Source organism: Corvus brachyrhynchos, unplaced genomic scaffold, assembly GCF_000691975.1.
Source record: "Corvus brachyrhynchos isolate BGI_N302 unplaced genomic scaffold, ASM69197v1 scaffold176, whole genome shotgun sequence".
NCBI classification, from domain to species: domain Eukaryota; kingdom Metazoa; phylum Chordata; class Aves; order Passeriformes; family Corvidae; genus Corvus; species Corvus brachyrhynchos.
The window spans coordinates 515,172-530,139 of record NW_008238435.1 but is presented as its reverse complement, the minus strand read 5'-3'; the positions used below and the strand labels follow the sequence as shown (position 1 = coordinate 530,139).

The 14,968-nt window shown below is 45.4% G+C and overlaps 2 protein-coding genes across 2 annotated transcripts in view; one reads left to right on the top strand and one right to left on the bottom strand.

Annotated features, from left to right (window-relative positions):
• EPHA1 (EPH receptor A1) overlaps positions 1–8,643 on the top strand; it is a 34,223-nt gene extending 25,580 nt beyond the window's left edge. The window contains exons 9-18 of the mRNA XM_008635427.2: positions 1,879–1,975; positions 2,735–2,790; positions 3,065–3,187; positions 3,291–3,476; positions 3,912–3,973; positions 4,350–4,559; positions 5,129–5,278; positions 5,935–6,128; positions 6,446–6,601; positions 7,428–8,643. Of these exons, the coding sequence (XP_008633649.1) occupies positions 1,879–1,975; positions 2,735–2,790; positions 3,065–3,187; positions 3,291–3,476; positions 3,912–3,973; positions 4,350–4,559; positions 5,129–5,278; positions 5,935–6,128; positions 6,446–6,601; positions 7,428–7,506 (1,313 nt within the window). The 3' untranslated portion in view covers positions 7,507–8,643. The remainder of the gene's footprint in view (positions 1–1,878; positions 1,976–2,734; positions 2,791–3,064; positions 3,188–3,290; positions 3,477–3,911; positions 3,974–4,349; positions 4,560–5,128; positions 5,279–5,934; positions 6,129–6,445; positions 6,602–7,427) is intronic.
• A 3,317-nt stretch (positions 8,644–11,960) lies between these two features.
• ZYX (zyxin) overlaps positions 11,961–14,968 on the bottom strand; it is an 11,387-nt gene continuing 8,379 nt past the window's right edge. Inside the window, exons 6-10 of the mRNA XM_017736493.1 lie at positions 14,519–14,665; positions 14,266–14,435; positions 13,930–14,108; positions 13,548–13,668; positions 11,961–13,153 (exon numbers count right to left, since the gene is read on the bottom strand). Coding sequence (XP_017591982.1) covers positions 13,043–13,153; positions 13,548–13,668; positions 13,930–14,108; positions 14,266–14,435; positions 14,519–14,665 — 728 coding nt within the window. The 3' untranslated portion in view covers positions 11,961–13,042. The remainder of the gene's footprint in view (positions 13,154–13,547; positions 13,669–13,929; positions 14,109–14,265; positions 14,436–14,518; positions 14,666–14,968) is intronic.

Sequence of the window (14,968 nt, the reverse complement as noted above, 5' to 3'; positions counted from 1 at the left end):
TCCCTGGGTCACCCAGAAACTTCCCCTTAGTCTAAAGTTTTCTGTAATGGAGTTTGCTCCCTCTTCATTCCACAGACTCCTGCTGACCCAATGGATAACTTTAGAAATACATGCATTGAAGTGCTGCATTTGAAAGTTTTATTGTAATGAAATAAGGACATGGAAGAAAGCTAAGGCATACCTTAATGTAACTAAATAGTTAAATTAACAGTGTAAAAGCTGATAAGGCATTGGGATACCATTACTGGAATATAAAGGTTGGGCCCTTTTTGGCACCTGGAGCTTTTGGTAAAATCTTCATGAAGTCACAGTGACAAATGATGATACCAAAAATGATGTTTAACCAATTAAATAAAGTACTGCAAAGGCCCTGTGAAAAAGATGTAAATTAGCATGCACAATTGTTTTGATTAAGAAAGAGTAGATTAGAAAATGCTTTCATCAAAATTATGCTTCATTTCAAATAAAAGTTGATCACCTCATCATGCCAAGACAAAGGTCTTTTGAATATGAAAGGGATTAAAAGGAAGTGCCAGCAAGGTTTCATTTAATGAGTGTTCTTGTTTGATCATACTAGAAGCATTGTTTAGCTGTTATAGTTTAGGAATATTAGTGTAGCAGGATCTGCAAGGAGTGGCAATTTTATATTTAAATCTGAGTTTGTTAATTTAGATCCCTTAAATTCCTGCAGAAGTCCTATGTACCTAAAAGCTTGTCCATTTTATTGATAAAAGATACTATTTCACCCTCCAAATCTTAGCTTTTTGATTTTAACAAAACAAGGACATTAACTCTGCCTCTTGATTTCTGCTTAACTAAGCTGGTGATTTTTAGTAATTTTAGTGGGATGAGTCAGCATCAGAGGAAGAATAACTAGTGTTAATTAGGCTTTATGGATGCTGAGCATTGGACTAGATGTTAGGAAACACTTCCCCACACAGTTCTCTGTATCATCTGTTCCTTGATTTTAAATCTGCTCATTTATGAAAAAAAAAATTATTTGGGGGATTTTCTTTCTTCTGGATGTTTTCCTAAATCTCTCTTGGGAAAATATTAAAAATATGTAGATTCTCATTACTTTTTCATTAATGCATTTTAAATTTTAAAAACATTTTTTAAGTTGTGGGAAGTAAGTTTTAAAAACACTAAGAGAGGTAATTTAGCATTTTCTCTGATGAATTCAAATATATTTGTGGAAATGCCTAGCTTTGAGAATCTAAATGGAAGGAGACAGCCTGTGTTATGTGAACACTATCTGAAAGCTATCCAACCTCAAAATGAAACCACCTGATGCTCAGTTTTGAGAAAACAAGAATATGATGTTAGACTGCAAGTTTGTAAGTCAGTACTTGTTTCAGGAGTCCTATGCAGACAGGGCCTTTTGTCAGGGTAATTAGGCAAAGGAGCAGCTCCAGATGTTGATGGGAGGGGAGCACGTAATTAATTTCATAAACAAGAAGAGAGTCACTTTAGACTGTTGGGGAAGATCATGTCTTTGCTTTTCCATAGTTTAAATCAGGTACTGAACAGGAAGAAGGGCCTGATCTGAAAGGATTGTTGGAGAGGAGTGGGAGGGAAGGAACATCTGTTCTTCATTTTTGAAAGTGTCATGGAATTTAAGTAGGAAATCAGACATAGGGATAAATTACTCAACTGGAAGACCAAGACTGTAGATAAGAGTCAACCAGATAACCACCAGAAGGTGCTCCACGCACATGAGTAACAGTATGATAGGACTCCCATCTGGTGGCTCTGCTGCCTGAAGGCAAATGGCTGTAACTTGCCTAATGCCATTAACTGGTAGAAGCTGGTTGTTATGTTCCAGACAAACAGATACTGGTCTTCTAAGTGATGTGGCCTCTCTCTTTGCTTCTGCAGACACGGGAGCTCTGTCTGGTGGAGTCATAGTCTCTATTATCTTTGGAGTTCTCCTATGTATTGGGCTAATTCTGGGATTTGTCATGTTTCGGCGAAAGTAAGTATTGGTTTTTGGTATTAAAAAAGGTATAGATGTAGGAATAGCTGAGCTATGGGAGCTTGAGAAAGGGAGGCCCTGTTTTCTCGCAAGGTATTGTATAGGTATATATATATATTGTATAGTTAGAGAAGAAAAACACCAGTGTGCTGCTGCAAGATGGGAAGGGTCTCAGTAAGTAATTTTGATTAGCAGGATTGGAGGGATTGATATTTTACGATAATATTTGCTGTTGGAAACAGAGGAAAATGTGGTGATTTCTCAGTTTTGTTATAATCCAGCAGCATCATATTGTTATCATGACAGAGGAATAAAAATGTTGTTAGGGTACAATCATGGTAATGCATGTATGCAGTCATTTCAAACCATTTTCCACATACCATTACTGCTGGGGTCCTCTACCCATATACAGAATTCTACTTTCCTTCTCAATGTCTATAAGGCTGCTATTGCTTGGTTTTAAGAAGATCAGATACTCTACTGGAAGCATACAGAAAACATAAAATAAACAGAAATTCATCTGTAACTCAGCACAAAACTCCCTGTATGAAAACAAAGCTCCATTTCTAAATGTTAATGAGCCGTCACATTTTATTGCCAGCTGTACTTTTTCAAGTAGGTGCAGTGTCTGGTTCCACTTTGCTCTGTGCTACCCTGAACTCTGTCCCTAACCAGCTAGGGAAGGCATGCTGAAAATCTTGCTTTTCCCTTTGCTATCTGCTGACCATTTTATTTTCACGACTCTTTGTGATGTTCCAGGAGGGCTCGTTGGAGACATGCACGGCCAGATTACAATACTTCGGGCTTTGAGCGAGGTGAGCTTCAAAGGGGTGATAAAACCAGGGGGAAGCCTGGAACGTGTTGGAAGGGATGAAAAGAAATATTGGTTTCAAACCAGACACTGGCATGGCTTTTCTGATGTAATTTGCCTCTTCCCACAAATTCTACTCTTCAATGTAGGTTTGGGAGATTTTTTTACTGCCATTGTTAGAAGCCCATGGATTCACTTCTGCTTTTGTAGCTATTCTTTAAAAAGGTTGTCCAAAGAGCTGACAGGTTAATTTGCTCTTTTGTTTCCCTTTACCATAGAGAAGGTCTGGTTGAAACCCTATGTAGACCTGCAACCATATGATGACCCCAGCAGAGGAGTCCTGGAATTCACTAAGGAACTCGACGTCTCTTGTGTCACTATGGAGAACGTGATTGGAGAGGGTGAGTTACTTATTGCTCTCCCCATCTTTCAGTTTCCCCACACTGTTGTTTTGCTACCCATCCTTGAGTTCATCTGTGACATTTTGCCTCTGGTTGTCTTCAGGGGAGTTTGGGGAGGTCTATCGTGGGTCCCTGAGACTCCCAGGGAAAGAACGTATTGTGGTTGCCATCAAGACTCTGAAATCAACATACTCAGACTCACAGTGGTGGAACTTTCTGCGTGAAGCAACAATTATGGGGCAGTTCAATCACCCGAACATTGTGCGTCTGGAGGGAGTTGTCACCAAAAGTAAGTGTGTGTGTGAGAGAGTCCTGGAATGAGAGCAGAAACTGGCACATTTCTCAGGCCTTTCTTAGTGAGTTTGCTGTCAGAGAGGCTGTTCTGGGAGAAGACAGGCATTGTCATGTCAGAGAACAAGGAAGGGAGGAGAGGTATGGATTTCCAACAGAGTCCTGAGACAATGTTAGGAGAGATCTTCTAGGGCTGGTGAGTAGATGAGGAGTCAGGATAGTGTAAGGGATGCTACAGGGTTATATGTGTGACACCAGGAGGAGTACAAGATCATTGGGAGATGTCAAAGGAGAAGGGGCAGCCAGCTGTGCCAGTGGAGTGGGGGTGTTAGCTGGGGTTGGACGTGGTTCTCTGTGTTGGGGAATGTGGAGAGCATTGAAAGGCATGAGTAGGAGAATTTGAAAAGGCTTAAACTGTCTTGTCTTCCTCAAGGGAGGCCAATGATGATCATCACTGAGTATATGGAAAATGGAGCACTGGATACCTTCCTCCGGGTGAGAAACTCCAATCTGTAATCAGCTTGTGTACTGCCAGAACTTGCACTTGACCTGGATTTAGGGCCCTAAAATAAAACTAGAAATAAGATCTAGACATCCACTTACTTTCTGCTTACTGACATTTCCAGTGTCAGCAGCAGAAGCTTGATGCCATCCAGTTTGTTCAGTGACCAGAGTGTTGTCTGGAAATGCAGTTGCCTAATGATGACTCTGGAGACCACCACCAGTCCCCTAGTGAGAACCTGTTGGGGTCTTTGGGCTGCAGCATTGCCTTTTTGCTTGTTCACCACTGCCCGTTTTTGTAAGTTAGTAAGGTCAGCGACTAGAAGCCAAGCGGATCAATGTCACTTCTCTCACTTCTTCTTCCATGCAGGAGAATGAGGAAAAATTTAGCCCTGTGCAGCTTGTGAGCATGCTGCAGGGAATAGCCTCTGGCATGACCTACCTTTCAGAACACAATTATGTGCACCGGGATCTGGCTGCTCGTAACATCCTGGTAACACGCAGTCTCCAGTGCAAGGTGTCTGACTTCGGTCTCTCACGAATTTTGGAGAATGATGCAGAGGGAACCTATGAAACCAAGGTGAGGCAAACCCAGTCTTTCAGCTGTGTAAATTAACTGTAGTCTCTGAGGAAAGCCTGTAGTAAAATTACAAGTCATGGTGTGGATGGTTCAGAAGGTGGTACTTTTGTCTCTGGAGTCCAGGTTGATTTAGTTTGCTAAGAAATTCAGAGGGACTGTGGTGTTAAAATGAGAAGCAAAATAAGAGGTCTCATCTCTTGGACTCAGTTACTGAATCTAGCTTAGAAGATAGCCTTGCTGTGGTCAGTTTTGGACTAGGGTCATCTCCATGTCTCTTTCAATGAAAGTTCCAGTAATTCTAATGGGTGGTGTCCTTCAAAGCAGGGCTGTGACTGGTGTCAGGCTCTTCACTCCCACAGCAGAGATTTTGTGTAGCATTCAACTGAACAGAGGGCTTAAACTCATTTACTTTCCAAGAATATTTCTCTCCTTTTGAGAAATTTCCCATGTCACTTCAAATGAAGTGGGCTCAATCTCTGAACCACTTTGTAAGGTCCTTACATGAAAACACTGGAGAAATACAATTCAGTGATACATGCTGGATACATTGTGTTTCTGCTCTTTTACAGGGTGGTAAGATTCCTATCCGATGGACAGCCCCAGAGGCCATTGCTCATCGGATTTTCACCTCAGCCAGTGATGTCTGGAGCTTTGGAATCGTCATGTGGGAGGTGCTGTCATTTGGTGACAAGCCATATGGACACATGACCAATCAAGAGGTAACAGACACTGAGTTCAAGGGCTGATTTAAAAAATAAACTAGGCATGTGGGCCCAACTTTTGTAGATCCCCCTCAGCCTGCAGTCTTGACTTTCTTTTGAACACATAACTACTATGTTTCCCTCCCTGCTAAAAATCAGTGCAACCAAGTCAAGGACAATAAGTATTGAGGTGTCAACAGCAATAAGCCAAATTAAGAGTAGTTAAATCAGCCATGGCATTTGGATCTGGAGATATTCTCCACTGGTTTTGTTTTCTCCTTCCTCTAGCTCTGGTGCATTATGTGTCATCTCATTCTAGGCTCAGAACATGCTGTTGAAATTATTCCTCGGAGTCTGGTTCCCCTTCTCTCACTGTGCCAGGACCATTTGGTCCTCACTTGTCCTCACTTCTCATGAACATGTCCTGAGTGGCAAATGGGAGCTAAACTAGTAAAGGACTGAAAATACATGCATATGCCACTTCAGTTTTTGGCATCCCTTAGGTGTCTTGATCCTGTGCTGTGCCGCCCAAACCCTGTGTCATACACATGTAATTTGCATCAACCCCTCCCTGGCTGCACACTGTAAAGTGGTGAATGGCTGCTCCCAGAGGTCTCTGGCTTCTATTCTGCACTCTTTGCTCTTGGCCAGATTTCTCTCTGTCCTCTGTGCAGGTGATGAAAAGCTTAGAGGATGGGTACCGGCTCCCCCCGCCTGTGGATTGCCCATCTATCCTCTACGAACTCATGAAGAATTGCTGGTCACACGATCGGATGAGGAGGCCTCATTTTCAGGAAATCCGGGCACAGCTGCAACATTTCATCTCAAGTCCCCAACTCCTCCGGCCTGTTGCAGACTTTGACCCCAGGTAAGCAGGCTGTCACCAGAGGAGGAGGGGTTAACTGGGATGCTTCACCTCCCAGTCCCCAGCAGGAGGAGAGGCAGTGCGAACAATGCAGACTGGAAAGATGCACCGTGAGTGCTCTGTGTGCAGAAGATAGTGGTCGTCTCTGTTTCCTGGTGACAGAGGGCAGAGCCATTGGCCTGCTCTGACCTCACTTTGCAGAGAGCAGATTAGTTGGCCCTGCCCTGGCAGAGGGTGCTTGCTTGCCCTTCGGCTACTGTCTCCTAGTGCTGTCCATTTCAGGCGGTTGCCTGGCTAATGAAGCGTTTATGTGTCTCTAGGGTAACACTCCGTCTCCCCAGCTGCAGTGGGTCCGATGGGATCCCCTACCGATCCATCCCTGAGTGGCTGGAATCCATTCGCATGAAGCGCTACATCTCCAACTTCCGCACTGCCGGCCTGGACACCATGGAGTCCATTCTGGAGCTCACTGCTGAGTAAGTGCAGGCCAGGCTCCCACAGGGCCCCTCAGGCTGTGCTACAAGGAGCTGTGCTTGTCCTTGTGTGGTCTGAACAAGCACTGATATTTACTTGGAAGGCTTCTCTCCATCCTTCTCCATGCAGTTAAATGGAAGTGGACTGGCTTCTTCACCTAAAAGGGAAGAATCAGCCCAAACTGTGAGACTAATTTCCTAACTTGAGGCTCTTCAGGGGTCTTCAGCTGCTCTGAACTCACATCAGACACAAACAGCAATGGGAAAGAATAGATGGCAAACAGTTCTCTAACCTGTCTCCCTACCCTTGTAGGACTTTGTAAGATAATTTCCTTGCCACAAATTCCATATGGACTAGTGATATCCCCCCCACTCCATCAGCCAGGCACTGTTGTGTCATAGAGCAAATCTTTCTGGGCTCCTCAGAAGGACTCAGGACACAGCTGTGTTATTTTGTCGGGGATGTACAGCCACCTCCAACCAGAGCAGCTACACGAAACAAATGAGCAGGCACAGAGCTGCTGAAGGGTTGAGACATGGCCCCTATCACAAGCTGATTTAATCACAAATCCTGATTTACTGGGAGCATAGGCCTAGTCACAAAGTGGGAGAGGTCAGTTGACTGGGTGGGCAGAGGTAGCCAGGGAAGGGCAGGAATATCTAGGAGTTTCTTCCCTCTAGAGGAAAGGCAGGTGTATTAGGAGGCACTGAGGGAAAGGAAGCTTTCTGAACTCATGCTTGGTAACTGTTTCTGCCCTTACCCACACCCTTGTCCCTAAGGAACAAGAACAGCAATTCATTTTTTCCTTTCTTTTCCCATTTCCTTCAGGGACTTGAAACAAATGGGAGTATCACTTCCAGGCCACCAGAAGAGGATCTTGTGCAGCATCCAAGGCTTTAAGGAGTGATCAGTTGTTGCATTCCTAAGCTTGAAAAATGCCCATCCTTACCAGATATCACTTGGAATCATTCCTATGGCAATTGCTTCCAAATGAGTGACTGGACAAGCAAAGCAAAACAACCAGAACTGAAAAAGCTCATGAGGCAACACCACCTGCTCTCATTTCTGTTCCCCCTTGCTTTAGCTCTACAGCAGCCATCAGTACGTTTCAGAGCAGTGGTCTTAGAAACTGTTCTCAGCCCTGTCTTCTGCAGTCTACTTTGTGTAGCACTAAGTAGGCCTTGTAGTCCACATACTGGAGTTTCAGACCCTCAGTATATCAGATGGAGTACAAAGTGGGTGGAGGGTGGTGGATAATGTTTTAAGATTGGAGATGAGGGTTCAGGATAGACTGGGACATTCAGGGAGCAGGCACAAGAATACAGACAGGTAGAGACAGGGCTCATTCACTCCTTGGCATACATTCCTTCTCACTTCAGCACCCTTCCGTCTTTCTTATTTTGCATCAGGAACAAACTATTCAGTTCTTCACGAGGCTGCTGGTAAGGCATATATATTTTTAATGCAGCTATTCTTGCCTTGAACACCAGCCTGTGGTGTACTTCTTTCTTTGGAGGAGAAACTGGGAGTAGAAGCACACCCCGCTGTAACTTGTGTGATCACAGCACCTCAGCACGTTGCTGTTTTGCACATGCACACTTCAGAGGGGAGATTTACATCTCTCCAAACTGCTTAATACCTTTTCTTATGCCATGGACAGAAAACCCTTTACGTATCCATTTTTCTCTGCCCCTTTTTAAAAGAGACAATAGTCTTGTTTGGCTGGAATAGGGTATTTGTAACAGAAAAATGTGTAGGTGGTCTGTCTTACTCCTTCTCTGTGGAGGAAATGTTATTATTTATCAGATCTCAAGACAGTTATAGTCTGTAAATAATATTTTGTAAATAAACCTGTGGCAGAGCAGGCTGTGTTGGAATTCTTTGGCTTAATTCAAATGTGATTGAGACCTTTAGCATACCTATCATAAGTTCCAGCAGGGTTCTTACATCCACCTTTAGTTGTTTCAGCCAACAGTCTTTGTCCATTTAACTGCAGATGTAACATGGAAGTGCAATTGCATTAGGATTAAAGGATACCTTTGCAGCTGGTCACTTCAGATTTTTTTCTTTCACCCAGTTACAGGCTTATCTATCCAACATCCAAGTCCATCTTTTTACAGATCCTGTGATTATTCCTAAATCATAAGAAATATTAGCAGCTACTGCTGTGTTTAATGAAATACATGTGAGTAGTACTTCTTTCTCCTGCAGACTAGACTGTCCAGGAGAAAGAAAGATTCTCACTGATGTTCCTGAGACTTTCTCCCACTTGGGAAGAATAGCTACCTCAAGATTTATTTTTGAAGTCTGGGTTGGTGAAATTGAGTGCTATACATTCAGCAGTGTGACTTGCTAGGGGTAACAGTGTCTCCATAACTGTATAATGCTCTAAAGTCTTAAGGCTATAAATTAACACTGCTGTGCCTGGGAAGGTCTTCCTTAATCATAACAGGAGGGCTAAGAAGCAGAGATCTAAAGAACTGGAACCTGAAGCAAGAAGGCTGGTTTCTATTCGACACAGACCATGGCTACTCAAGTCACTGCAGCTATAGCAAGAGGGAGAGCTGACAAGCAAAGCTCTTACTGTGAGTTTTTACTGTATCCGTCTTAGTAATAGCTTTTTTTTAACGTGAAGTATAGATAACCAGTAAATTTGCTACCTGGCAGATACCCAAGCTAGCAGATAAGCCCTGATGAAGCCAACACAAGAGTATGAGCTTGTGCCATGCACGTGTAAATTTTGGCCTATCACTGCAGATGATAGAGAAGTGGGAGTGGTTGATACATCAGATGGTTGCACTGCCATGCAGAGGGACCTTAATAGGGGAGAGAAATGAGAAGAGGGGAGATTCAGGAAGTTGAACCAAGGGAAATGCAGAGCCTCACCACTGGGGAGGAATAGCCTCACGCATCAGTACAAGCTGGGGACTGGAAGGTAGCTTTGCAGGAGAGGACTTGCAACAGCAAGTTGCACCTGAACCCTTTAACAAAGAAACACAACAGTACCTGGGCTGCATTTCAGCAAATGCATCACCAGTAACTGGAAGGAGGCCATTCTTTCTCTTTATTCCAGCATTGGTCAGACACCTGAAGTGTTGCGTCCAATCTTGGGGTCCCTAGCACAAAGGACAACATGGACAGTGGAGCAAGTCCAGTGAAAGGCCACTGGTTTTGAATGGATTAGAGCATCTGACATACAAGGAGAGGCTGAGAGAACTTAGGGGCTGTTCAGCCTCAAGAGGAGAATGTTTGGGTGGCTTTTATCATTCTGTATAAATACCTGATGGTGAAAAAGGAGCCAGACACTCCTCAGTGGTATCCAGTGAAAGAAGTAGCAGTGAGAACACACCAAAATGCAGTAAATGGAAGATGAGAAAAAACTTACTGTGAGAGTTGTTAACACTGGAACAGATTATCCAAGTCTCATCCTTTAAGGTATTAAAAAGCAACCTGCTCTGGTTGACCCGGCTCTGAGTAGGGAGGTCCCTTTCAACTTCAAGTGTTAGGAGCTGCTGAATCAGCTGGCCTGATAGAGAAGAGGCTGTTCAGTTCCATGTCCTCAGGGCACAGCCAGCAGCAAGCCTGAGCATGTATTCCCAATAGGCACTCATGCACAGAAAATCTCCAAGTACATAATGCATGCATGTATATAAACGCACACACACTGCACATGACTGGCCCGAGGCAGAGAGCACAGCAGACATGCAAGCACAGCACAAACAGCCTAATCCTCTTCCTGGCTCTGGCTGATCAGGATGAACCTGTTAGAGGGAAACATACATCTATAGGATGGATCCCTCTAGTGCCCGAGACCAGCCATCCTGCAGCTGGCTCCACACCCTGGAGCCTGAGCTGGTCTCCTCAGTTGCTGGCAAATCCTCAAGGCCTGCAGCCATGCTGCACAGTGAGCATGCAGACATGCACACACACCCCAGAGCCCTCCAAGAGTTAGCCTAGGACATTGGCTCTACCCAGCAGCTGGCGCCAGGATCCCCTGGCCCCCCGGTGTCCTCACACACAGATGCACACTCCTCTTTCAGCTGGTCTCCAGACCCAAGAGTAGCTCCTGGGAACGTGAGCAGCTGACTCTCACACGTCTTTACAGCATTTAGCCAGACCCGCAGCCATGCCATGTGCCGGCTCCCAAATCTCTTGCCCTACTCACCAGCTACTCTGACTTGATTTTGCTGGCGATAACACACACCACCACAATATGCATGCACTCAGGTCTGTCCAGTTGCTGGCATTTAGATCCACTTGCACAGAACAGACTTCATGCACACAGAACAGGAAAAAAAAAAAAGCTATTATGAAGACAGGACAGACCACACTGATGACACACAGGGCATGGCCAGACAAGCGTACTGTGTACGTGCAGCCACCTCCTGTGCCCTTTTCCCATCAGTTTTTCCCATGGTGCTTCCCATCCTTGATCACTCACTTTTCCTGCCTTTGATCTCCTCCCTACACATCCCACAACAAGTGTTGTACAGTCCCCAAATGCTCTTTCCATGCACCCCATGCCCCTCAGAGGGACTAGCCTCCCTTTAACCCACAAGGTGATCCCTTCCCATTGACTCCATGGGATAGGTCTCCTACCCAGACACCAAGGCTATGGTCCTCTGGGAGGAGCAGAGTTAGTGCTTCTCTGCCCCAGCACTGTTCCTCTCCTCTGCACTCCTTGGTGTTTGTGGGCACAAGCTTTTAATAGCATGGCCTAGAAACAACCTCTCAAACAATGCCTACAAACTAGCAACAACTAGGGTAAGAAAAGTAATTGTACAATTTGTTTATTCTCTACTCATCCTATAGAAAACCTCAAGACATTTACTGGATCAATTTGCAAGGAGTCATTAAAGATTTGCCCCAAACTGGCAAGAGATCAAGAGTAGGTTTCATGTCTTTGAAGTGTAGAAACACTGGTGCTCACCACAAAAAGGAGTTTCACCTGCAGTGACCATGACAGTACCATGCTTAGAACAGTAAACAGCAAGCACAAACACTGAGGAGCAGTAGCTAGGGCAAAGCAAACAAAGTGTCCACTTTTACTCCAATCCACTTGCATCTCACTGGAATACCCACCTCTGAGTGCTCCATGAAGCAGACTATTGTATTGCTGTACTGAACTGCAGTCTTCCACTGCTTTAAATGAGAGCTACTCTTCAGGCACAGAAAAATAGAAGCCTGGAAAGCAGACCAAGAGGTGGAGAGAGAAAGGCCATGTTCAGACTCCTGATCTCTGGAGGCTGGGTAGAATAGCAGCTATACATTTGGCAATGTGTAAAAAAGCTCTACAATGGCAGTTCTACTGCCAAAGACAGCAACTCTCACGGGTGGCTGAACAAATACAGCAGACACAGGTTAATGGAAAAAAACCACACATTTTATTGAATGCAAACAGTGGTTGGACAGTGTTGTTATTCAAAAGGTTTGTTCAGTTTGAGACAGTTTCTAGTCCAGGAAATGGGGCTCGGTGCAGTAACACTTAGAGCCAGACAGTACATTGCAATTACACTGCAGCTTTCACTGACAGCAGTGAAAGAAACCCTACTGGAACAGGAGACATTCCTCACTCAGTCTGCTGAATCCTCATCCATGCACTGAGACGCCTCCTCACCATGTGCTGCCCGTCCTTACGACGGTCTTTATTTGTAAACATGCATTCTTTGGACTGCTTTGCTACTCTGGTGCCCAGCCTGGCTGTCCAGAAACCGCACTGGGAAACAAATCATTTTGGGAAGGGGAAAAAGATTTTTTTAGAAAAAAAAAGTTTCCAAACTCAGAGTAGTATTTCAAACACTGCCAGTTTAATCTGGCTAAGGAAAAAAATGACAAGACAGTTAATCAGTAAAATCCTTTAGAGACAGAAAAGCTATAGCAGGTTAGCTTTTTCCAGCAACAGTAACAGATTCCCACTACTTTCTGCCTCCACACTCTAATCCAGGTGAGGGAGCAGGCAGAGGAAGGCATCCTGATAACGAGGTGTCACAAGATATAAAATAAAAGACAGAAGTGGTGCCACGATGCAGGCTTCCACCTTCTCAAGTCAAATCATTGTTCTTGGCTCCACAAAACCGAAGAATGCTCTCAGCCCTTCCCAGCACCTGCCACCAGGTCTTTCTTGCTTCTTCCACCAGGCGGTGGTGGAGGTCTGATCTTTATCCTCCAGAGTCTCGAGGGAACAGCAATTGTGCACTAACCTTATCACAGCCCCCAGCCTGGAATACACTGTGGCCAGGAAGCAGTGACAGGAGAAGAGATCCTTTCTTGGTGGGTGTGCAGAGTGAAGTCTAGGAGCAGTGAATCCTACATGAGTAAAGAACTGTGCTGGCATAGTCTCCATTGGTAGCAGTCTGCCTTGTCAGGCAGAGGGGTAGGACAATGGCAGGGAGGGAAGGAGTACTGAGAGTGGGGGACTCGAGGGAATGCCTCCTCGGAGCTCCTCAGTGCGCTGTTTTTGCACGGGCAGTGTGACACTTGATACACAGCACGTGCCCATCCAGAGGAAAGCACCCATTCTCATCTGCTTCAATGGACAAGGGCTTCCCACAGTCCTAGACAGGAAAAGAAGAGGCAGGGAGCTCAGTGATGGCCAAGAACAGGGTAAAGGCATTCGAGGATGCAGAAAGGCCCCACAGCGTCAGGTTAAGTGCTCTGTCCCTGATGGTGCTAATGGGAGACACTGTTTTGAGGGGAGAGCAATCCCAGCACGTTCCCCTCTTACATACAGCTGCTATATTAGGCGTGTTAGAGAATATAACAACCCTGCACAGTCCCTGTTCATGAACCCATGGTCTGGGAATGTCTGATCTTTTTCTGAACGTACTTCAGAAATGCTCCACATTCATTCAGAACAACTTCAGTGTTTGGTCAGCATAGACAACAAAGGTGCCCAGTTGCTGGTGATGAGCATGGGAGACATGGGAGGAGTGGGGCCACCAGTCTTACCTCACACTTGTAACATTTCATGTGGAAATTTTTCTCCAGTGCAACAACACGCACTGTCTCATCCTTTCCAGGCTCTGGCATGATAGGTTCACTACAGACTGAGCAGCGTGGAGCATACTTCCTGCAACACAAAACCATGGAGGAGACCATGACCACTGTGATGACATTCAAGGCAGGCTTCTCAGTGCTGTTCAATGGCATTAGCACCAGAGGGATAATAAATGTTTAGATGGAAAGACATCTTAATACTTTGCTGGCTCATTTTTAACTTCATGTCCAACAGAGGACATGGGCAACCCAACCCTGTACCGCAGAAAAAAGAAGCAGGTGTGAGGGACTCTGCCTTCTCTCATACACCACATACACATGTCTCCCTCTGTACCTGTGGTAGTCATCCACACAGTGAGGCTGGTTGGACTGGTCCACAATGAAAGAGGTCCCCTCCAGGGGGGTATGGCACATCACACAGGTGAAGCACTGGGGATGGTATGAGTTACCAGTGGCCTTCAGCATCCGGTCTGTGATGGTCTGCTTGCAGACGCTGCACTTTTCCAGGGTGCTCTGAGCCCAAAGGAAACAAATAAGACACATGAATCCAATCTCCCACCCCTGTGAGGCTTCACCACAGAAAGCAAGGATGGAAGGAGGAAGAGAAAGCAAGAGAGAACCACCACAGCAAGTTCAGCTCTCTCCAGCAGCTTTCACCCCAGTGACTCACAGCATAGCAGTCCTCACAGAAGGGCTTCTCATCCACATTGTAGAACTGCTGCCCCTGCAGCTGTTTCTCACATTTGAAGCAGGTGAAGCATTCCACGTGGAAGAGGCGGTCCAGGGCCCTCACAGCTGGCTGGGTTCGTGACAGGGGCTTCCGGCAGAAGCCGCAGAGCTCTGTCAATGGCAGAGGAAAGGGGTCAGGAGAGATTAAAACCCACCACAGTCTTAATCTTACTGCTGCCATTGAGGGAACGCACCAGAAGTTGCAGCCTCTGCTGGAGGTGGATGCTCCATATCCTTCATTAGTTTCTGGGTCAACTTCTCCAGCTCTTCTACCTCCTTCATTGTCAGACAGGAATTCCCCCTAGGTGGATCTGCACTGGAACCTGTGGGTCTATGCTGCAGGAAGAGGAAACATTCAATCCCAAAAGATACATATAGACTCCTTCCCACTTAGTCCCTAATAAACCTAATTCTCTTGCCTTTACAGGTCCCCTCTGTTCATCTCTAGGAACAATCTTCCATCCACTGTGCTTGATCCTTTTCACCTCCACATGAAGTCCTACCCCTCTCCACCACTATCTCTATAGTTACATCTCTCTTTCAGATGGGTAACAGCCTCCCATAGCCTGGGGCAGATGCCCCCCTCATCCTCCCAACTTTACTCCCCATGTGCCTGTCCAAAAACACCAGTCCCATGGCTCTTT